The sequence below is a fragment of the Danio aesculapii genome, chromosome 16, assembly GCF_903798145.1.
Source record: "Danio aesculapii chromosome 16, fDanAes4.1, whole genome shotgun sequence".
NCBI lineage: Eukaryota > Metazoa > Chordata > Actinopteri > Cypriniformes > Danionidae > Danio > Danio aesculapii.
Window position 1 is genome coordinate 30,603,212 of NC_079450.1, and position 22,192 is coordinate 30,625,403.

A 22,192-nucleotide genomic window follows, 5' to 3' on the forward strand; every position below is an offset into this window, starting at 1 on the left:
TCACTGTTGGAAAGTAGTACAATTTACAGAAGATGCTGTAAACTTTAAAAAGTACAATAATTGAAGGATTTCTCAGAAGAAAAGTATCCAATTTAACTGATCAGGACAAACAAAGTACTAAGTACATATGTACTAATGTACAAAGTACATTAACTACTATCACAAAACATAAAATACTTTAGATCATCCAGGTCACAACAGACAATATTATTAAAGGGTATGTAAAGTTTCACTGGGATAATTTCTAGATATTCAATAAGCATTTGTGTCTTGAGGAGTATAAACAGCTGTTATGTGAAATAACGTATTCAGAACACTAAACAAAATAAAACAAGCAATTATATGATCCCGCTTATTTTATTGAAATGATTACAGTTTTATATATTCTGCAGGGGGTATGTAAACTTACAAGCAGAACTGTACCTCCAGACAAATCAAACAGATTTAGAAATAAAGATTAATAGATTGCAACCAATAAAAACCTAAAGAAATAAAATGGTGTTGCCTATTAAAAAGGGACAACCATTAAAAAGGGACCAGTGGACCTGAACATGCTGCTATAATACATACATATAATACATTTATTAGCATTTAATAGCTTTAAATTCCTTTTTTTTTCTTAAAATGTTAACAATTTTGTTTTGTTTTTGTCATTGTATCATTTTTTCCATCTATATATCTCTAAATGTGATTAATTTAATTTACTAATTAAATGAATGATTATGAATAATTTCATTTAATAATTTAATATACATATTAGCTACCTCAGTACATCACATTAAACTAAATGAAAATAAAAAATGTTACCTTGGCAACTAGCTGAGTTTAATTTAGCATTAAATTAGTGTATATCCATATACATTTATTTACAGTAAAAAAAATCATTTCATTAGATAACATTAGTTGAAGTAATCAAAATGTTTACGTTTCAGTTTAAGATAACTCTTGTTACTGATCACATATGATGGACAAAATAACTCAGGAAAGAGCTTGAACTAAATCAGACACGATTGAAAGCAGAAGGGGTGGAGGACCAGTTTTAGCATATCTTAGCAATAAAGAGGTCAGTCTGCACACAGCACACAAACAGCAGGAGGTCAGAGAAAGGCTGTAAACCACCTCAGCCCTTACCACAACACCAGCATCTGCCCACGATTTGACAAGCTAAGTTCTTGTGACATTGAAAAACCGACCTACACACAGACACACGTACACACACACCGAATGACGACCGCAAACACACACACACGACCACAAACTGACCACGCTAGTGTCGAGAGACGGTCGTCTACATCGACTGGAGCTCCTTTATGACAAACCTGACAGTGGAAACAAACACAGACACCGGAAATGCGAACAGTATCAAGGTACACTTCAAAAGCCCAATGCATTATTTGGGTCAACAGCGAGATACGCATCGGCCAGCCCGTCCTTAACCCTTAATTCACACTGAAGATGGTTCACGGACTGCTCGTTTATAACATCTGACCCAATTCTGTCAGCAAACCTGAGGTTAACTTAACACGGGGGGAAACAGCGGTGTGATTAACGCAAATTACAAGGCAGATGCCACTGAAATTCGATGGTCACGCAAAGGATTAAACGACAAAATGTGCACTTACAAATTTCTTTTGAATGATATTTCTCTTCGGCCTTTCCCTACTCATTTTGCCCTCCAGGTTGAACTCATTAAAGGTCAGACGGCCACATCAATTCTGATTAAGAAGAAAAAAAAATCTTCCCGTTGTTGTAGCACGTGATTATTTAAATCCCTGGTAGCAAAATGTCGAGGTAGGCAGAGAATGTTGCCTCCCGGTCGATCGGCGTAGCCTGTCTTTCTCTTTTTCACAGCCCAAGACACGACAGAGGTAAAAGAATCCAAATCCGAAGATCCATGGCGATTAAAAAGGGTCTGTGTGAAAAAAGCAGCGGCAACATTTCCACCGAAACGAGCTGGAGTAGCCAATCTTCCATTTGAAAGCTGAACGGCGTATTGTCAGGGCTCCCCGCACCACATTCTTGCAGTCAAAATAAAAGCCAGCTTTTGGCTCCCATTCTCGTAGCTTGTAATGTGTCGTTTACTGTTACATTATGCGGGTGCAAAACGGGCAAACGCACCGATTTGAAAAATCTGGAGTTGGTTTTTGCCTGCCGCTGTGCTCCTTCATATTGTGTGAACTCAATGGCACCGATGTTAATGCGACCTAGTGGCGTCTTTCATAGGAGGATCCGTCCTATCATTCACCCTCACCACGTTTAGCGGTACATTTGAAAAGGCTGTCTCGAAACACCTCACTAATCTGGAATTTTAACATTTTTGAACTTGCTTTAGCTCTCTGGATTCTGAAATATTATCATAAAACGGTATTTGACTGAGCTGCCAATTGTAATTACGGTATAATAGATGCTTAAAAACAAAGATTCATGGAGAAAGACTGCATTCTTTCAAATAAGGGGTTTTGCAGTGATGGCATAAAAGATAGATATCTGGTTTCTTAAAAACTATTTTATTCAGGTGAAAAACATTTAAAATTGCCTTTGAAGAGTGCAGAAATGGAACCACCCAATCAAGGGGTGGACTTAACCAATAAGCAAGGTAAGCAGCGGCTTAGGACCCTAGGAAATTAGGGGCACCTGTGACCTGACTAATGCCAAGATGTCTATATTAATCATATAGCTATTTTATAAATTTTCTATCATATGTTGTAAAATGTGTCTATAACCACTAATATTTTAATGTTATTATTTTTTTAAACTGGGGGCCCCCATGAATAGTGGAATGTTCCTTCCTTACTGCACATGCAAATATATTATAATCTAACCACAAATATGGCTATTTAATTGCACATAGTTAGTTTGTGAACTTATTGTGTTTTTATTTGTTAATTTATTGTATTTAATTTACGTTAAGAAGATGAAGGTTCATGTGGTCTATTGCTTTTTCTCCTGCTGGACGATTCATCACTCTCCTTATCCATCAACTAAAGAAGAATTCTGTCAGTTGTTCTGACTGCTGCTGCTGCAGCTGCAAAAAAACAATCCTAAAAATATGGCTGGATCCATCTGCTCCGGCTGATCTATCCTGGAGGCTCTATCTACTGGACATTATTAGTTTGGAATACACCACAGCCAAAATAAATGGTGCCAGTAAAAAAAAAAAAAACATACAATTTGTGTGAAATATAAGAGAGACTGTATCAGATATATTTCAATCCTGATTTTGTACCTATTATTACAATATTACTGTTTTTATTTATTTATTTTTTTTGTTGGGTGGATCTCTGGCTTTGTTCAAAATCAAAATGTTCAATAAAAAACTATAAAAAAAGATAAAGGTTTCACTTAAAATATATTTTAGTATGCAGTCTGTTTACAAAAAAACAAAACAAAAACTAATCTATAGAGAAAAAATATATAGAGAAAGTTTTGAGTTTCAGTGCTTGGACCCTATATCAGGAATTGCTTAGGGCCCCCAATCACAAAGTCCGCCTCTGCATGGAATAATCAATGCTAATAAAGAACCTTTATTTTTAATAATAATGAGTGTAAATAAGATATAGGTTTTCTGCAGACAGAAATCTTTCACATGCTGTTAGGATTGTCATGAAGAATTGTCACATTGTAGTGCTTCCAAAAAGTCCAAATCACATCATCTAATTAAATTCAGAAACAATTTAATATATTACTCGTTTAAAGTAATGTATTTTGATTAGTTTCGGGTTACTTTTTATTACTTTTGTTTCAAATAATTGAATTGGTATTCATATTGATACACAAAAAAGGAAGAGAGATACAAAACCACGAAACTACAGCTGAAATCAGAGATGTGTGAGCTTTCAAATAAGTTATTAAATTATTGAAAAGCTTGTGCTTCATCCCACTCCATTTTTGACCATGTTGAAATGTATTTTTTGTTAATGATATTTTATGTATGATATTTTGTTTGAAAATAAATAAATCAAATCAAAATCAAAAGTTAACTTCATTTTTTGTCAATTATTTTAGGTCAAAACAGTTAAACTGACAAGAAAATTGAGGCAAATTCTTCATTACATGAACAAACATAAACAGCCATTTTATGTATATTTGGTCAGTTATACATCAGCAGTGTTTATAACTTATATTTTTATCATTTCATACAATGGATTCTATTTATTTAATCCAGATTAGAGTCTGCAAATCATGCAAAATAAAATGCACTTTCATTTGCCTTCATGCTGGTTCAATCCTGATTCATTTGCCACTATCAGATTGAACTCAGTAGAGTCAATTTACCATTCATTTCTAATCAATAGCATATAAAATGAAAATAACGAGCATAAATGCCACACAATTCACATGGAAACCCTTAAATGCTTTAAGGGCACTTCCCCTATAGACATTGATTCACATCTGCCAGCATATCCCAGAATGCATTGTACTATGCCAATGTTGGTGAAATCAAGGAGTCTTTAAGGATTATAGCAAACCCCTCTCTGTGATAATCCACGGATTATTTCTAAAAATAAAAGCACCGATCAGCAATCCCAGTATATGAGGATGAATTTGATGGGGTATTTTCCCCATTACAGTGTGAAGTGTTATGAGTCTTTCATTTAAATTACACATGCGTCATATTCTGCTTATTTATTCGTACAAGTTTGTTAGATTTGATTTAGTGGACACTATGCAAGCAGACTTACAAATGAGAACAAGCAATTTATCAAGAGCTAACAATGTGTGCATTACCACCGAGTTACAAAAATAACAGAGAAAAGAGGACATTTATTATTGTCAGTTTGATGTATAATCTCCATAATGCTTAGAAAACAGTACAGGCTGCTTAACTTCCAGCTGTTGTTTCCTTTGCTTTTTTTATTGGCTGGAAATGGTGCTGGGATATTCCTGATTGTGCAGCTATAAGACCTGCTGAAGTCTAGTCTTTGTCTTTCTAGCAGGAAGAACGTTATCATTCAGCCAGAGCCCGAGGGCAGATAGGCCCCTTTAATTGGAACAGCGTTAAAAATAACCTCAAGAGGTATCAGGGGCATATCACAGCACAAGTGCCCATTTCATTACTCTAGAGTTGTAAATGCCAAAGACAAGAAAATCAAACTGTAAGATATTGGTAATGGTTTTAGTCAGATGATTAAACCAGTGTACAATCAAGCACTTGAGGAAAATAGTTTTACAATACAAAAGCCATAGTTACAGTGCTCAGCATAATTGAGTACACTCCCTTTTGAAAATTAATATTTGTATCCATTTCTCAGTGAATATAGGCAATGTATTTTAAACAAAACAGATTTATTAAAGAGATATATTTATTAAAATGATATTTTAGTCACCAAACATATTAAGAAATTGAAAGATAATACAATAAAATTCAACCAAAATATTGGAAAATAATTAAAATCAATTTTTTTTTTCAATTCCTTTTGCTTCTCTTGATCTTTCCTCTTTTTAAAATTTGCATTTAATATTTCTCTATAACGTTTAAATTTGTCTGTACTAGTTTTTGGACTGTTATCTTAAGTTCTTTTCATAGATAAGCTCCAGATTTGGCTTCAGTAGTGACTAATCTAATGTACATAATATGATACTGTATTGTATCTATTAAAATATGAATTTAAAAGACAGATTTGTGACGGGTGTACCTGTATATGCTGAGCACTGTAAGTGTTATTATGACCAGTCATTGGATCTCAAGAATACACTGAAAGTATATGGCTGATAGCTACACTATAAAACCCAACAGTCAACTTTATCAAAGGAAATGAGTGTAGTTAACTCAAAATTTACTGAAAGTTAATTCTACTCATTTGAAAAGAGTTTTGAACTCAGCTTTGAAGGTAATGAGTTCATTAAATACCTAATTCCTTCAACTTAAATGGTGTAAGTTCACAGTACTCATTTAGATTTTTTTTTAAACTCAAATGATTTGTAGCAATTAGTTTCCTCAAACGGTTTCAGTTGCCTTAATTTATTGAGTTTTACAGTACTCAGTTGGTTTGAGTTCTCTCCATTATTGGGTTTTACTGTGCTCTAATTGCTTCATTTACTCAAATGGATTAAGTTCACAGTACTCATTTGGATTAGTTTTTGAACTCAAATGGTTTGTTGCAATCGGTTTCCTCAAATGCTTTGGGTTACCTTAACCTTTTGGGTTTTACAGTGTAGGGTTTCTTTGTCAGTTCATTTGGAATTTTTTTTTAAATTAAAAAAATTTTACAAAATTGAAGAACATTGTTGAACCTTTAGTTTTGTTAAATCACATAAAATGTGCCTGCTGCAGTTTGCAAAACAAGAGCTTGTCTGGTATTTTCTCTCATTTAGATCTAAAAAAAAGAGTTTTAAACTATGAGTGCTTAATATGAGTGATTCATCTGAGCGGTGTGGTAAGTAGGCATGGGCAGATTCTGACGATATGATAACCTTGGATAAAAACATCATGGTTTCACGGTATTGTGATTACTGCTCTAAAATAAGATCTTTTTAAATGTCTGGGTAAAAAACAAAAAGCTTTTTTTTCACTTTTAACACAACATATTTTATTTTGAGAAACATTTAAAGTATTTTCTAAGAGTAAACATGTCAGGCTAAATTATTCAAATGAATCATTGACTTCTGCTGTCTTCATTAGTTTCTGAAACACGGATATCTTTATAATTTAAAATGGCATCTTTAGAGATCTTTTCTGCTGGAGATACTGTTGTCCTAAAAAAATTTAAATAAAAATCTTACACATACCTTAGAAACGGTATAGCAGAAAACTGTGGCATTTTTAAAACATTGACTTTTCCAAACCGCGGTATACCTTGAAAACGGCTATTGTCTCATGCCTAGCGTTACAGTACTGTATGCTTTCTTCTTATCAGTTAATTTTGAAAAAGAAGAACAATGTAGTAATCTTAGTTTTGTTAAATAACATGAGCCTGCTTTAGTTTGCGAATCAAGACCATTTTCTCCCATTTAGATCTAGAAAATAGAGCTTTAAGTAGTGTATATATATATGAGTGCTGTAATTCACCACTAATAATGGGCCACCCTGCTGGCAGGGGAATCAATTCATCTCTTTAAAACATGCCTGTCCCTGGGGCAGAGTCAGAGATGTAGGCTAATTGTGAAGCACTACACTTTGAAGAGAAGTGCTCAGCAGAACAGAAAAGATTTTTGGTTGATTGCCAAACCAAGCAAACTCTCAAGGAAGTAGTTTTCATCACAAAGAATGGACACAGTTCAAGTTGGCTGAGATTGATCTGCTTTAAAAGATCGAGAGTGTTTGCATTGTTGGCTTGAAGGGAGGGTTATTTGTATTATTTATCTATCACTGTCGTTAAAATATAACCGGCTAAACATTTGCACACACACTGTATGAGAAGTGAATCCTAAATAATTATGGCGGGCGTATCGTCAACTGTAGCAGATGGACTTGGGGTTTTCAGCACAAATCCATTGGGAATCAGTGTATTATAGGCAACAACGAAACACTCTGTAAAAGAACAAGTATGACACCTTGTTCATTAAGACTGTACTCAGATTTAAGACTATATAAAAAATCTTTTAGGGTTCTGTATAGTAGAAATAAAAACATTTGCTTCACTGGAGCTTCAGTATATTAAATTATTTTGATGTTGCTTTCTGCTGCAGAAATCTCTTCATGTGGATTTTCTAACAGATGGAGGCCACAGGAAAGCTGGAGCTCTGCTACAGCCATTAATAGCCATACTAACAGTTCTGGAATTAATGCAGTGTCCATCAGCACCAACAAAACAACCAATATATAATTCATGACTTATATTCTTCATATCTTTAGCAATTCAGCCTCCACCTGCTTGGCTCAACAGTAATATATTTACAATTGTTGTAATGTTGCATAGCAATGTTGTCACACTAAGAATTTGTGAATGGGATTTATATGAAGCATGTAAAAGATCCCTTATGAGGATGTGAGTTTTATCACAGTTGTAACATGTTTTTGCCAGATTGATATTTTACCACAAATATAATGATTGAACTATAGGGTTAGTCTACCATGGTGAATTGTGGGTACTTTTAACTATAATGTTTTTATTTGGTTTGTTTGTTGTAAAAAGATGACAAAAGTATATCAATGCCATGGTTAATTTGGGATGAACATTATTGAACTACAAACTGTTTTGTTTGTGGATAATTTTTAGCAAGGAAGGAAATAGTTCAAATAATAAAGCCAATTGTGAAAATAATAAACACATGATGTCCATCAAACAACTTACATTAGCATTTAATTTTTCTTGTGAATGAAATGAGTAACAAGTTACAGTACTTTTTATGGCCATTTAGCAAACGATTCATGGGCTTCTCACTCCCTCTTCTGGTCATCTGAGTGACTAGCAGTTTTGTGACGAAATACGAAAACACGAGTTAGAAACGAGTTTCAAGTAGCTTGCAGTTTTTGACAGTCGCCTTTTTTGGGGAGAAGAGGCTGCACTATTAGCGACTAATGATTTATAGGAAGTCGTACCTTTGGTCTTAATCGGTGCTTCATTAACCACGTCTGGTACCTAAATATATGTAGACACATGACAGTCATACGTTTCCAGGGAATACACAGGCTGCTATCGACTGTCACGCGAGTGGTAAGACTATATGACTTATAAGAATAACATTTTATATAAGATGTTTACAAACAAATAGCGTGCTGTTTTGTACAACGGGCTTTAGCTCATGTATGCTAATGGCTAATATTCTCACAGGTTATGGAGAAGCCATGCATATTAACCAAGACACTTGGAGCTCCTGGAAGCATCTATAAGTGTTTTGAACCTTGCATCGACAAACACTTCACTATAATCCCATATGAGCGATTTGTACAGAGGAAACAGGACTTCGCTGCCAAAATCCAGGCAGTGTTTTCGTGGGGTCCCAATATTAATGTTGACCGAGACCTGTTACAGTCTCTGCCGAACCTCAAAGCTGTCATTAATGGAGGGGTAGGAGTGGACCACCTCGATATTCCTCTCATCAATAGCTTTGGTGTTAAAGTTTCCAACACTCCTCATGTGGTGGATAATGCTACTGCAGATATTGGCATGGGTCTGATGTTGGCATCTGCCAGAAAGATTATTGAGGGTGAGAATTCAGACCAGTTCTTCAGTTGGTCTTGGTTATCATATTTTTAGGTTCATTGTGATTTTCTGTTTCTCTTTAGGGCAACATTTTTCCCAATTTCGGGAATCTGATGATTTTCCAGAGTCCACTATGGGCACTGATGTTAGCGGGGCCACTCTGGGCATCATCGGCATGGGGAGAATTGGGTACAAAATAGCCAAGAGGGCTCAAGGGTTTGACATGAAGATTCTTTATCACAATAGGAATCAAAGGTGAATATTTCAGCAACATGGGAAGAACATGCTAACTCCACACAGAAATGCCAACTGACCCAGCCGGTGCTTGAACTAGCGACCTTCTTACCTCTGAGCCACCATGCTTCCCAATCCATTTCAAATTAACTCAAAATCCAACAAAGCTTTTAAATTGTTCAGCCATTTGTAAGTAATAAACTACACATTATTTATTGGACACAGCAATAGAAAAAAAACAACAACTTCCGGAACATGAACCATATTAAAAGTACAGTAATCACAACATTGCATCATTAGAGCAAGTGTCAACAGTCTTGGCTGTGTCTAAAATATCCGATAGCTGATTTGATGTCTCACTCATTACCCTTTCAGGTGACTTTATAGGCATCATTTTTGCATGCAGGCACCTCGTAAAACTGATTTAAGACATACTTCTGAGACTGCATAAAGATTTAATCATCTACAACAGAATAGGGAGAGCTTATTACAGTACTAACTTCTAACTAGAAAGGCCATTCCATCAAAAGGGGAAAACGTTTGTCAAAAACATACATTTACACGAGGGCTGCACAATATATAGTTTCAGCAGCGGTAGCGCAATGTGTGCATTCACAATGGTTACATCGCAAGATATGCAATGTCCAGTTTGAATTATAGTTGACCAGGAACTACGGCTGTGCGATTTGGGGAAAATATATAATTACGATTATTTTTTTTTACAGATATTTTGCGATTTCAATTTGATTTGCGATTTGAATTTGTAGTCAAGCTTCAGCTCAATGATCTGTATCTTAGCTTCTTACTGCTAAAATGCAGTGAGTGTTAGTTAAAAAAAGGAACTGAAAAGATATTAACTTAAACATTTATTGAAAGTTGTTTTTAAATATTCAGAAATGAAACACTCATTTTTCAAACAGTAAACACAAATAAAATGACCTTAGCTTTCTGTCAACATGTTGAACTCAGATTAGGGAGATAGTGTAGCTTATTATAACAATAAAAAAAATTATAAAAATACAGAAGACTCAGCAAACATGGCTAACACAACTCTGAAATTGTACTTTGCTGTTGCTGGCTACTAGATTGAGTGTCATGGCAATACTTTAATTGATTTTTAGCAAGACACTACTTATATAGTGCTGGTTGTTGTATTTCCTCGTGCTGTGGCAACAACTCTTACAAATTACCTGTTTTTGTTTGGTGTCTGTGACTTTTAAACCAAAATGTTACCATATTGCCAATGTCCTGTTTAGGCATGGGCCGGTATAAGATTCTGACGGTATGATAACCTTGGATAAAAATATCACAGTTTTACAGTATCACAGTATTGTGATTACTGCTCTAAAATATATTCTTCCTAAATGTCTGGATAAAAATCTTTTTTCCTTTTTGGGCATAATATCTTTTATTTTGAGAAACATTTAAAATATTTTGGAGCAGTAAACATGTCAGGCTACATGAATTATAGACTTCTGCTGTCTTCATTTGTTTCAAAAACAGATTTTTTTTACAATTTAAAACGGCATATTTGGAGATCTTTTCTGCTGAAGATACTGTGGTCCTAAAAAACAAAAAAAAAAAAAATGAATAATAAAATATCTTACACATACCATAGGAAGGGTATTGCAGAAAATGTTGACGATTGTAAAACCTTGACTTTTCCAAACTGTGGTATACCTTGAAAACGGTTATTGTCCCATGCCTAATTCTGTTTTTCTTTCATATTAATTAGCCTATTAATGCTTCTGAAGCAGCAAATGCCATCATCCCACCCATAAGCGATTTCCTGTTTGTTAGTTTTTTTTATCGTGGGCGTTCCGCATAGTTTAGTTGCACAATTCTGATTAGGAAAAGCAAAAGTGTGCTTACTCAATTGGCTAGTAAGACTATCACACCCTTACGGCAGTCACGCATTTGCTCAGGGTGGGGGAAATTAAATAATACATATATATTTCATATCGCAGCCTTTTGCGATTAACTAATCGCAACGTTCCATAACGCAATTTGATTTTGATTAATCACACAGCCATACCAGAAACTACAGAATTGCATGTTATTACTGTATTTATATGGAATTTATACGGTTTATGCAAACGTTTTTCTAAATTAGAATTTTTGTCTTGTTTCTAGTCCAAATATCTACATTTCAAAGCAATTTTTTTTTAAATTAACCCACTGTCAGATAATTTTACTTGTTTTTGAAATTGAAAACTTTGAAAACAAAATTTCTAAACAATTTAAAATAAAAAACAATCCTTTTTACTTGATCTAAGAATTTGTAGATATTTGTACAAGAAACGAGACAAAGCAAAGTAAGAAATCGTATCGTATTTATTGAGTTACCTGAACACTGTTAGACTCCCCTGAAAATCCTCAAATAGTGCTATTCAAACTATATTGGGAAACTATTCATATCGCAAAATTCTTTTTACAGAAAAATAAAATATTTTTATATCTTTTTTTTTAATATCGTGCAGCTGTAATTTACACACAAAATGACACTCATGCAGTGCTTTAGAGACATCATGCTTATTTTTTAGCTCAACTGTCAGAAATGATACACACAGGGATTGTGGGATATTTGAAAATTTGATCAGAAGAAGGAATCTTTCTGAGGTCAGAAGTAAAGCAGAATTTGGATTCAGCCTCCGAAAACAGCGTTTTAAAGCCTTCGGACACAACCCTTAAGAAAAACATACAGGCAAAACAAATTCGTGATGCTCCTGATGATACACTGAGCATTTATGATGCAAAACAAATTGAATCAAAGGTAATAATGTTGTAATTAATGTTCAGTTTCTTCCCAAGTCTGACCTTTTTTCTTCAGAAGGCCACAGTATATTTTCAGGAGCAACTGGTAACTCATTTAACTTTGTTTTGTCTGTATTTGTTTTTTCCCTCACAAAAATGCCTGTAATTATTGACCTGCATTTTTTAAATCACCAAAGACAATGGTTTCAGCTACAAATCTTTAAAGTCACCTACATATTTGGCTTGAGGGTGAGTAAATTACCACCAGATTTAAATGTTTGGGTGAACTATGGGCGTAAATTAAAATGTAAATTCAGTGTTCTCTATGTTCAGGCCTGAGAGTGAAGAGAGAGCAGTTGGCGCCACATATTGTGCAAGGATGAATGAGCTGCTTCAGAGGTCAGACTTTGTCATGGTGGTGGTCAATCTGTCCCCACAGACGCACAAACTGATCAGTGCCAAAGAGTTCGCCATGATGAAACCCAATAGCACCTTTATCAACATCAGCAGAGGTAATGTAATAATCTGGAACAAAGCAGTCCAATTAAAAGCAACCAGTTCTGTTTCATAACTAGCTTTCTCCTCATAGGTTTAGTAGTGGACCAAGATGCTTTAGTGGACGCTCTCCAGAAGAAAATGATCCGAGCCGCTGCTTTAGATGTCACTTATCCTGAACCACTGCCCCGGTTTGTTTTTGCTTAACACACCTTTTGTTTAATTGCATTTGGGTTATTAACAGAGCTGCTTAGAATACACAACTGTTTTTATTTCTGCCAAACTAAAGGCCTTTACATTTTGTAAGCTCATTTATTTATAATACATAATTGATAATATAAGACCTAGACGATGATTAAATAATGGAATAATATTGGGCATGATTTTGAAGCTTTCTATTGCATATTTGCATTGAGAGACATCCAAAATATAAATGACACGTGTTCTGACCTGTTATATTCAGGGATCACCCCCTGCTGTCCTTCCCAAATGTCATCGTCATGCCTCATCTAGGAACACACACGATGGAGACGTCTCAGCTCATGGTGGAGAGGATGGTGACCAATGCTTTGGCCATTCTAAACGAAGGCCAACTTCCTGATGAAGTCAAGGCATAGAGCCAGATCACACAGCCATCTGGCCCTCCTGTTTTAAACCAGCAAAACAAAGAAACTACTCCAACAGAAATGGCTATCGTTGCATTTTAAAGACGGACATGTAATGTGCAGTAAGCGTGATTATGTTTTGTGATTTAAGTGTTACTTACACAACTTTAAAGATTGTGTTTGAATAAAGAGCTTTGTAAAAGTTCATGTTTTTGTGTCCACAATCGTAATTATTAAAAAAATTATCAAAATACTCAAGAAAAAATATGCTGGGGTTGGTTTTTAATCAAATCTGGGTCAATTATGGACTAATGAACCCAATTAATGGTTTTATCTATATTTTACCCAGATAATATATTTTTAGAATTTGTAAAAATTATTAAAAAATAAAATTCCCAACACTGAAATATGTGGTGTATTCATAGTTTTTGTACTGTATAGATGCTGTCATGTGAATTGTATAATAACTTATTTTCTTGAATCTTTGTTATGCAGTTATTACTTATCTGCTACTATATAGTATCACTGACTATATTGCAAGATATAACTGTTTGCATAAAATCTATATTTCATAGTCAAGTTCCAACAGTGCAGTGTTTATAATTAGATATAACATATGTACAATGCTCATACTCAGATTATAAGAACATTTTATGCATGCCATGATTACAGCTGATTCATAAAATAACAGTTCATTAGACATTGTTGATTGATTCGTTCTCTCAAAAAATTATTTTTGCTGCTTATTCAAACTACTTATTTAAAATGAGCTGAAATTTCACAATTGTTGAGTTGTTTTGGGACATTTTAATTGTTTTATGTTCAATGTGTATTCATTCATTCATTCATTTTCTTTTCGGCTTAGTCCCTATTAATCAGGGGTCTCCACAGCGGAATGAACCGCCGACTTACCTAGCATATGTTTTAAGCAGCGGATGCCCTTCCAGCCGCAACCCAGTGCTGGGAAACACCCATACACTTAAATGTGTAAAAACACTTCAATTAATTTAATCGATTTGTGTTGGGACAAGGAATTGTGTGGAGCCCAACAATGTTCCATGGTGCTTTAATCATATTCTTAGTCAGTGTGGTTTCTACAATATTGCACTGCATCTTTTTTTTAGCTTCACTATTTACACTCTAAAATGGTCGTGTTCATGATTGTAAATGCATTTGCTATCCGTTATTCAGAATATGAGAACAAATGTAAATAAATAAATAAGAAAGTTGTGTTAAAAGTATATCATAACCTAAAATAAGAACTCTGTATTACTGTATTGATTATAATTTTCATCATATAATTTGTAATCATTAATACAGTTTGCAGGTAATCTACTTAGCTGTCACCATCTACCATCTATGGTATTCATATTCAATTTTCAAAAGTGATTTATATACATTTGAAGCATTTTAGATGCAAGTCAAGTGTAAAAGACTTATGTATGTATTTATGTATTACTGTATTTATTAAAATATATATAAGGTAATAAATAAAAAGTTATAATTTAACTAATTTCAACTTTTTTTTTTTGCTCGCAATTGAGAACTAAAATCAAGTTTGAATTACAATGACAAAAGTATTCATAATTAAACTGATAATGAATTAGTATTTTAGCGCTGCACTGTTATCCTTGTTTTAATAGCATCTTTTATTAACGTTTTTTCTCGTGTTTGCTACTGTTAGCATGTCTTCAATATACACTCAACAATATTTTGTTGCTTGTTCAAACTACTTACTTATAATCAATTGAAACACCATAATTATTGAGATTTTTGGGGAAAAATTAGTAGTAATTATGTGTATTTTATTTTATGCTGGCACAAAATGAATGAATTGTGTGGAAACCTGGATTTTTTACAGTGTAGCTCCTGATTAAAATGTAGGCTATGCTGATATTTCCTGCTGAGAAAATGTACGATGCTCATCAATGTACGATGAGGATATAAAATAGTTTTTGTCCTTGACTATTTGTTTAGTCAGCATGTTTTACAAACACAATGTTGCATGTTTATCCAAAAATGAAGAAGCCTAATAGCCGCCTAATGTCAGGAAATTATGTCATTGTTTCCGTCTTGTCCTGTGGTTTACAAGAGCCTAGTCCTGCTTTTCCGCGTTTTGAGGGATGCGAGTCCTGCTGAGCTGCACAAACCGCGCGGCGTCTGTGTAGCGGGGCTCAGTCCAGCGCTCGCCGCTCATCGGACAACATGAACCGGCCGATCAGAAAGGCTCAGTCGCTGCGCTGCTGCTCGGTGCTCGAGGTCAAGAGTAAAGTAAGTTTCTTAATTCTCATGACTGATAGCTGTAGTGTCCGTTTCTGTTAAACTTAGGGTGGCTGAATACCTCGCAAGTGCTTTTTATTCTATGTAGCATATCTTGTCACAATGCTTATTTTTGCGCTCTTCATTACCATCAGACTGAAGGGGAATTCCTCTAAATACCTAAACAATCAAAAGCACAATATTCAGAAGCAGCTCACTTCTGAACTATGTTCATTGTTTCAGCTGATTGAATACTGTCCAGGTCTATTTCTGAAGCTCACAGTAAAACCAAACTTTCAGGTCATATACATTTTGACTGTCCAGTATATAAGATCTTTTTTATTTTGAAAACATTTAGCCTAATGAAACATAAATTAAAAAAAATAATATTAACATTGAAAACGATTATAGTAAACTATAAAACCATACAACTATTAATAAAATAAACTAATAAAAATAGTGAGTTCAAAAATCATAATTTCATTTAATTGAACATGTAAATGATTAAATAAAAAACGAATAAAAATAGAAAAATATTTTTTATACAATTATATAGAGTCGTTGTATATAAATGTGTAATAAAAATTATATAATATAATATAAATTGTTGTATATAAAGTTGTATATAAAGTCAAATTTAATAGCCATCCTATGAATTTTTTTATTCCTAATGTTTCCTAAGTGATGTTTAACAGACATGGACATACATACAGTATTTTCTACAATATTTGTTTTTCTTTTAGGAAAAGTCTTTTTTCTTTTTAACTTGGCTGGAATAAAAACATATATATATATACAGTTGAAGTCAGAATTATTAGCTTCCTTTTTTTTGTTTTTCTTTTTGAAATATTTCCCAAATGATGTTTAACAGAGCAAGGAAATTTTCACAGTATGTCTGATAATATTTTTTCTTCTGGAGAAAGTCTTTTTTGTTTTATTTCGGCTAGAATAAAAGCAGTTTTTAATTAAAAAAAAAAAACATTTTAAGGTCAAAATTATTAGCCCCTTTAAGCTATATATTTTTCCGATAGTCTACAGAACAAACCATCATTATACAATAACTTGCCTAATTACCCTAACCTGCCTAGTTAACCTAATTAACCTAGTTAAGCCTTTAAATGACACTTTAAGCTGTATAGAAGTGTCTTGAAAAACATCTAGTCAAATATTATTTACTGTCATCATGGCAAAGATAAAAGAAATGAGTTATTAGAAATGAGTTATTAAAACTATTATGTTTAGAAATGTGTTGAAAAAATCTTCTCTCCGTTAAACAGAAATTAGGGAAAAAATAAACAGGGGGCCTAATAATTCTGACTTCAACTGTATATATTCACACACCATGTTGATTGTCGATTAGAGCATAAGTGTGATTATGTATTTAATATATGCCTATATTTTTAATGCGATCCACCCGTGTCCTTCTCTGTTTAGTATGGTGCAGAGTTCAGGAGGTTTTCGATGGATCGCTACGAGCCTGGCAGCTATAAAGACTTCTACAGACTCATAGTGCGTTTACATCAGCTATGGCATACGGATGTGTTTATTGGATATGCAGATGTTCACGGAGAGCTGCTGCCAATCAATAATGATGACAACTTCTGCAAAGCTGTGAGCTCCACACAGTCTTTACTGCGCATCTTCATACAGCTGCGAGGTACAAGCTCAGAAATACCTGCAGTTTCCTTTTAAATACTGTATTGTCTGTACATGCTCATATACTCTTACAGTATCTAATGTAGCAGCAACATCAAAATATAATTGAGTATTAAAACTATTGCTTACATTTTTAAGTTGAATCAAATTAACCTCACAAGTCATTTAAACTTAATTTAAACATCAAATTAAATTTTTCAAAAAAAAATTCAACAGAGATATAATTTAGAGTTATAACTTAGAGTTATATAAAACATTGTGATTTTTGTGATCATAATGATTTATACAGTTTGTAGCACACGGTACTGTCACCATAACGTATAAAAATGAGGATAAAATGTATATATATTTGAAGTGATCATGTTAAGATGTCATTTTAAGAGCTTAAAGTCTTTAATCAAAGAAGATTTTATTTAGTTTTTATTTTGGTCTGCTTCAGGAAGAAGGAGGAATAGCAAAAGGAAGAAAGAGAAGGCTTTTATCTAGTTAGGAATCATGTACTTGAGTATAATTGCTTTGTATTCCCCTGTGGTGTGTTTGTTTGTTTGTGTGCCAGACAGATTATCTTGTTGCTTTTCCGTCCCATGCGATCTTTAGCAGAGCTTCCAAGATTGTTTGGAAATAATTTTAAATTAAATAAATTACCGTAGGAACAAACAAGCTGAACATTTTTTTTCATAAAATGTTAACCTGAGTGAAAATTCCTTCAATTTGATACGTTTATAACGCTTAAAACGTTTAATTTGTGTTTTTAATGTTTTAATTTAAATATAAGCACAGTAAAATACTAACATCTGAGTTGAATGTCATGGAAAATACTAAGTTTTATATTGTATTTAAGTGTATTATAGGTAGGGCCAGACAGAATCTGCAGACAGTTTTTGTTATTTCTGCAGAGAATTTGGTAACAAATCTGTGGATTTATGTGGAATGATTTTGGGAGTATCATAACTAAAAAAATGATAAATGAAATAAAAAATAAAACATTTTTAACTTTTATTTAAGGCAAATTAATTTATTCCACTTTAAATTCATTATATCCACTTATTTGGTAACCAAAGCAAGTCTCTCATATAATATCTCTACTAAAAATGGAAAATATTACTTTACAAACTTTGCCATTACTTTGTAAATAAATCATATGAACATTTTATTATTGCTATTATTATATCACAATCATATTAAAAACTGAATAAATATAAATAATAAAAACTGAATAAAGATAAATAATAAAAACTGAATAAAGATAAATTTAGACACATTAACACAAGAAAATACATAGACTCAATGCGCAGACTCCGTGTGGGCCTAATTATAGTGGTGTTTTTTAGGGGTAATATAGTAAACTAAAATAAGAAATTGTTAAATTATTTTGAAGAATATTTTGGTACTTGAAAAAGAGATCATTAAAACTAAATTGACATCAAAAAGGATATAAAGGGTTATTAAATTGTGTGGAAAACTAATTTTAAAAATGATTTAATAATGCTTACATCATCACTATTGATTTATTTACTTGCTCTTCATCATTAACTTGTTTATTGTTTTTTTTTAATGTTTCACTTAATTCTGTTTTAAATTGACAGATTTGGTCCTCCATAAGCAGATAGTGTTTTTTATGTTAGTTTCAGTCTGTTCGATTTAAGCATATCTATTAGCTATTGTGCTCCAAAACAGTTTGCTCCTTTCGCCTAAATCGAACTACCTTTTTTTCACATCACCTCATACTTCAGTTTGTCATCAAATCACAACCAATGAAATGCTCTTTAGTATCTGAGAAACCCTGCCCCTTCAAGACGCTTCTCATTTGCTTTTCATTTGATTTGAGCTCAATCTCTTTCACTGGCAAAGCTGTTGTATGGGGGGGGCTACTCTATGTCCCCTTCTTTCATTTTTCAGCTGAGATTACGGCAAACAAAGAATAAAAATACACATTTTAAAGCACTTAACGGGTGCTTTAAAGAAATAAATAAATAAATACTAAATGTTAAATGTTGAACTCTTAAACATTTGAAATGTTAAACTCAAGTTTCTATGGACATCATCACAGCAAACTGGGATGAGTCTAAAATACAAGTTTAGAATTAATTAACTGATCAATCATAACTGTACAGGTTTGATATATGTTCAAAATAGCAGAAAACACTTACTTACTCCATTACTTCCCATTTCCCAGAGGAAGCAGAGCAGAGCAGCGCCTGTCCTGGTGAAACGTCCAAATGCAAGAAACCTGTGAGCCATAAAAAACCAGCATTTCAGATTAGCAAACCACACAACTTCCGTCCCGTTTCCTCCATCATTGACGTGGACATCGTCCCAGAATCCCACAGGAGAGTCCGTTTGTACCGGCAAAACTCAGACCGTCCTCTTGGCTTCTATATTCGTGATGGCACCACAGTCACTGTCACTCCATACGGCCTGGAGAAGCGTCCTGGGGTCTTCATCTCCCGCATTGTGCCCGGCGGATTGGCGGCATGCACGGGTCTGCTAGCCCTCAATGATCAGGTCCTGGAGGTGAACGGTATCGAGGTTTCGGGCAAGACTTTGGATCAGGTGACGGATATGATGATCGCCAACAGCCACAATCTCATCATCACAGTCAAACCTGCAAACCAACACAACAACATCACTCGCAAAAGCTGTGCTTCCTTAACAACGGGACATTATTTTGAGAGCACGGAGTCAGTTTGCTATCCCGGTTTGCCTATGATAATGAAAGCCTATGGTTTTAATGGCTCGGAGAGTGAAGAAGATGTAGATTTGGTCATCGAGAGGCCTGTCAAACATCAACATTCATCTCCACATGTTAGCACTTCATACAGGCCTCAGGTTTCTCCCAGAAGGCCAAATTCACTCATTTCAGCATCGTCTTTTCGCTCTCAGCCTTGTCTTGCTTGCACTGGACACACCGGGCTAAGGAGTCTGAGCGACAGGCAGGATTATTATGGGTTTAAATCGGCCATCAGACAGGAAAGCTGCAGCTCTGGTGATGTTCGCAACTCATGGCTGGTCGATCTGAGTTCTCATTTACTCCTGCCTCAGGGGGCGATGGAGGAGGACGGGATTGTTGTCTTTTTATAGAAGATAAACCTTCTGGAAGGACGACACCAATTAGGGTTGAGAAATGAGTATATATAATTGCTGTTGGAGAGGATTGTTTTTTCTCCAAGGCATTTGCATGCATTGCTCGCATGTGTGGTTTTTAGTCATACATTTTAGGACTCTTTATATCTTAAAGGGGACCTATTATGCAAAAAAATTATGATGGATTTAAATTTATTTAAGTTATGAGGGATTACAATATGGAGTTTTAGGATGCACCAATGAACACGGTAGTCTTGATAGACTACCTTCTTCTGAGACTCTTCTTTTGACTTCACAGAGATAACATTTTGTTTTAAATCTGCTGTTATGCTGATGTGCAGGTGTTTGTAGCTCCTCCCACTTTTTAAAAGAGGGCTGGGAGCACAATCTCATTTGAATTTAAAGCGACAGTCTCCAAAACGGCACATTTTGGATCAAAGCCTAAAAGCGGGCAGTTTCAAAGAGTTATAAAAAAATATATGTGTGATATTTGAGCTGAAATTTCAAATACATACTTTAGGGTCATCAGAGACGTATTTTACATCCTGTAAAAAGTGGCAAAATAGGTCCTCTTTAAAGAAGACTTTTTAAGCATTAAAACAATTTAGTTTAAAACAGTTTAATATGTTTGAAATGTGTATAAATATAAAAAAATGTCTTATGAAAATCACTTTTTTTTTTTTTTTTACTTTTTTTGTTGTTTGAAATATTAATGTAAACACTTTACATGTATTTGAAATGCTTTCTATTCACATGTCAATTTAATTAGATTTTTGTACCTTTCTTTGACCTAAACACATGCAAAAAGTCGCTTTTAAAACTATTTTACAGGGATTCTTTCAAAGCAGCTATATAGGATGAAACGGGAAAGTAACTTGAATCAAAAAATGTAAAGATGTGGCAAATCCAAACAATTCTAATTTAAAAAGTCAATTAAATATTTATTTTACAATTACTTAATTAATTACCTAATGAAAATTGTGAAATTTCACCTAAAAAGTCAAAATAATTTTTCCCCCTAATGCCTTTCCCAACTTCAGAAAAGAAATAGACAAAAACGATCATCGAAATGTTTGTGTTTCTACAATAGAAAGAAAATCATAAGAGTAACAACACGAGGGTGAGGATATAATGACGCGGATGTATGCCTGACCAGTGAGCCGTCTGTCAAAAAAGTGCCCTTCTGAATCAAATCAGCAGGATGCCCTTCTGGATCTTTCACTTACTTTGAAGACATACTGACTACACATCTGTAATCTAATTATTTGCCTTAATAGACAATAATATAATTAAGGTGTTTATGTGAAGTGCTTTCATGTAAAAGTTTCCTGTAGTTTTGGGTGACTTTAACTACAGTTCGACAGTTTCACTATTGCTCATGACCATTTCATTCATGCCCCCTTGACATGTGTATTAGACGCAAATACGGAGTAAGGACTGGTGAGTGTTATGGAATTTAATAACGCACGCCAAATGGAAAGAAAAAAACTTCCGCATTTCGCATTGTGTGTTTGTGTGTGTGTGTATGTGTGTGTGTGTGTGTGTGTGTGTGCGGTCCTTTACTGACAGCCACGTGTGGATCTTGTCGAAAAATATGGCGAAAAGCCCTACATGATGGTAATAGTTTGATTGCAGTGTTTACTTCAATAATGCCACTAATAAATGCATACTCCATGTCTTAATTCCATTTCTGTTTAGTTCAGTTATGAGTTAAGTGAAATTAAGGTAATCAAAAATCGCCGTTTCGAGCTTATGTATACCTACAGTTCAAAATTCATGTTTAACTTAACAAACAGTTAGTAAACACAAGTACATCCTATTGAACATAATTTATTTTTTCATCACCAATTATCATAGTAGAACAGTTTCTCAAGCAGTTTGTGATGCATTTTGGAAACAGGAGATGAGCCCCTGGTCTAATGCGCCACCTGGTTTCAGAAACCCATTCTCAAAGACTTTTATTCATTATTTGGGTAGCACACATACTCTGAATGCCTTTGGCAGAATTCAAATGAACCC

At 34.1% G+C, this 22,192-nt stretch overlaps 3 protein-coding genes across 3 annotated transcripts in view; 2 read left to right on the forward strand and 1 right to left on the reverse strand.

Moving 5' to 3' along the window:
- Positions 1–2,210, reverse strand: part of jarid2a (jumonji, AT rich interactive domain 2a) — a 90,262-nt gene extending 88,052 nt beyond the window's left edge. The window contains exon 1 of the mRNA XM_056474851.1: positions 1,623–2,210. Coding sequence (XP_056330826.1) covers positions 1,623–1,667 — 45 coding nt within the window. The 5' untranslated portion in view covers positions 1,668–2,210. The remainder of the gene's footprint in view (positions 1–1,622) is intronic.
- A 6,156-nt stretch (positions 2,211–8,366) lies between these two features.
- Positions 8,367–13,197, forward strand: zgc:136493 (uncharacterized protein LOC692276 homolog). Its single transcript, XM_056474858.1, has 6 exons — positions 8,367–8,597; positions 8,715–9,090; positions 9,170–9,341; positions 12,408–12,586; positions 12,664–12,760; positions 13,033–13,197. Exons 1-6 carry the CDS (start codon positions 8,541–8,543, stop codon positions 13,184–13,186), a joined length of 1,035 nt encoding a protein of 344 aa, XP_056330833.1. The 5' UTR covers positions 8,367–8,540; the 3' UTR covers positions 13,187–13,197.
- Positions 13,198–15,366: 2,169 nt separating this feature from the next.
- On the forward strand, positions 15,367–20,725 carry pard6ga (par-6 family cell polarity regulator gamma a). The gene is made up of 3 exons (XM_056475719.1): positions 15,367–15,445; positions 16,868–17,090; positions 19,266–20,725. The coding sequence occupies exons 1-3, from the start codon at positions 15,380–15,382 to the stop codon at positions 20,168–20,170; spliced, it is 1,194 nt and encodes a 397-aa protein (XP_056331694.1). The 5' UTR covers positions 15,367–15,379; the 3' UTR covers positions 20,171–20,725.
- Positions 20,726–22,192: the final 1,467 nt, after the last annotated feature.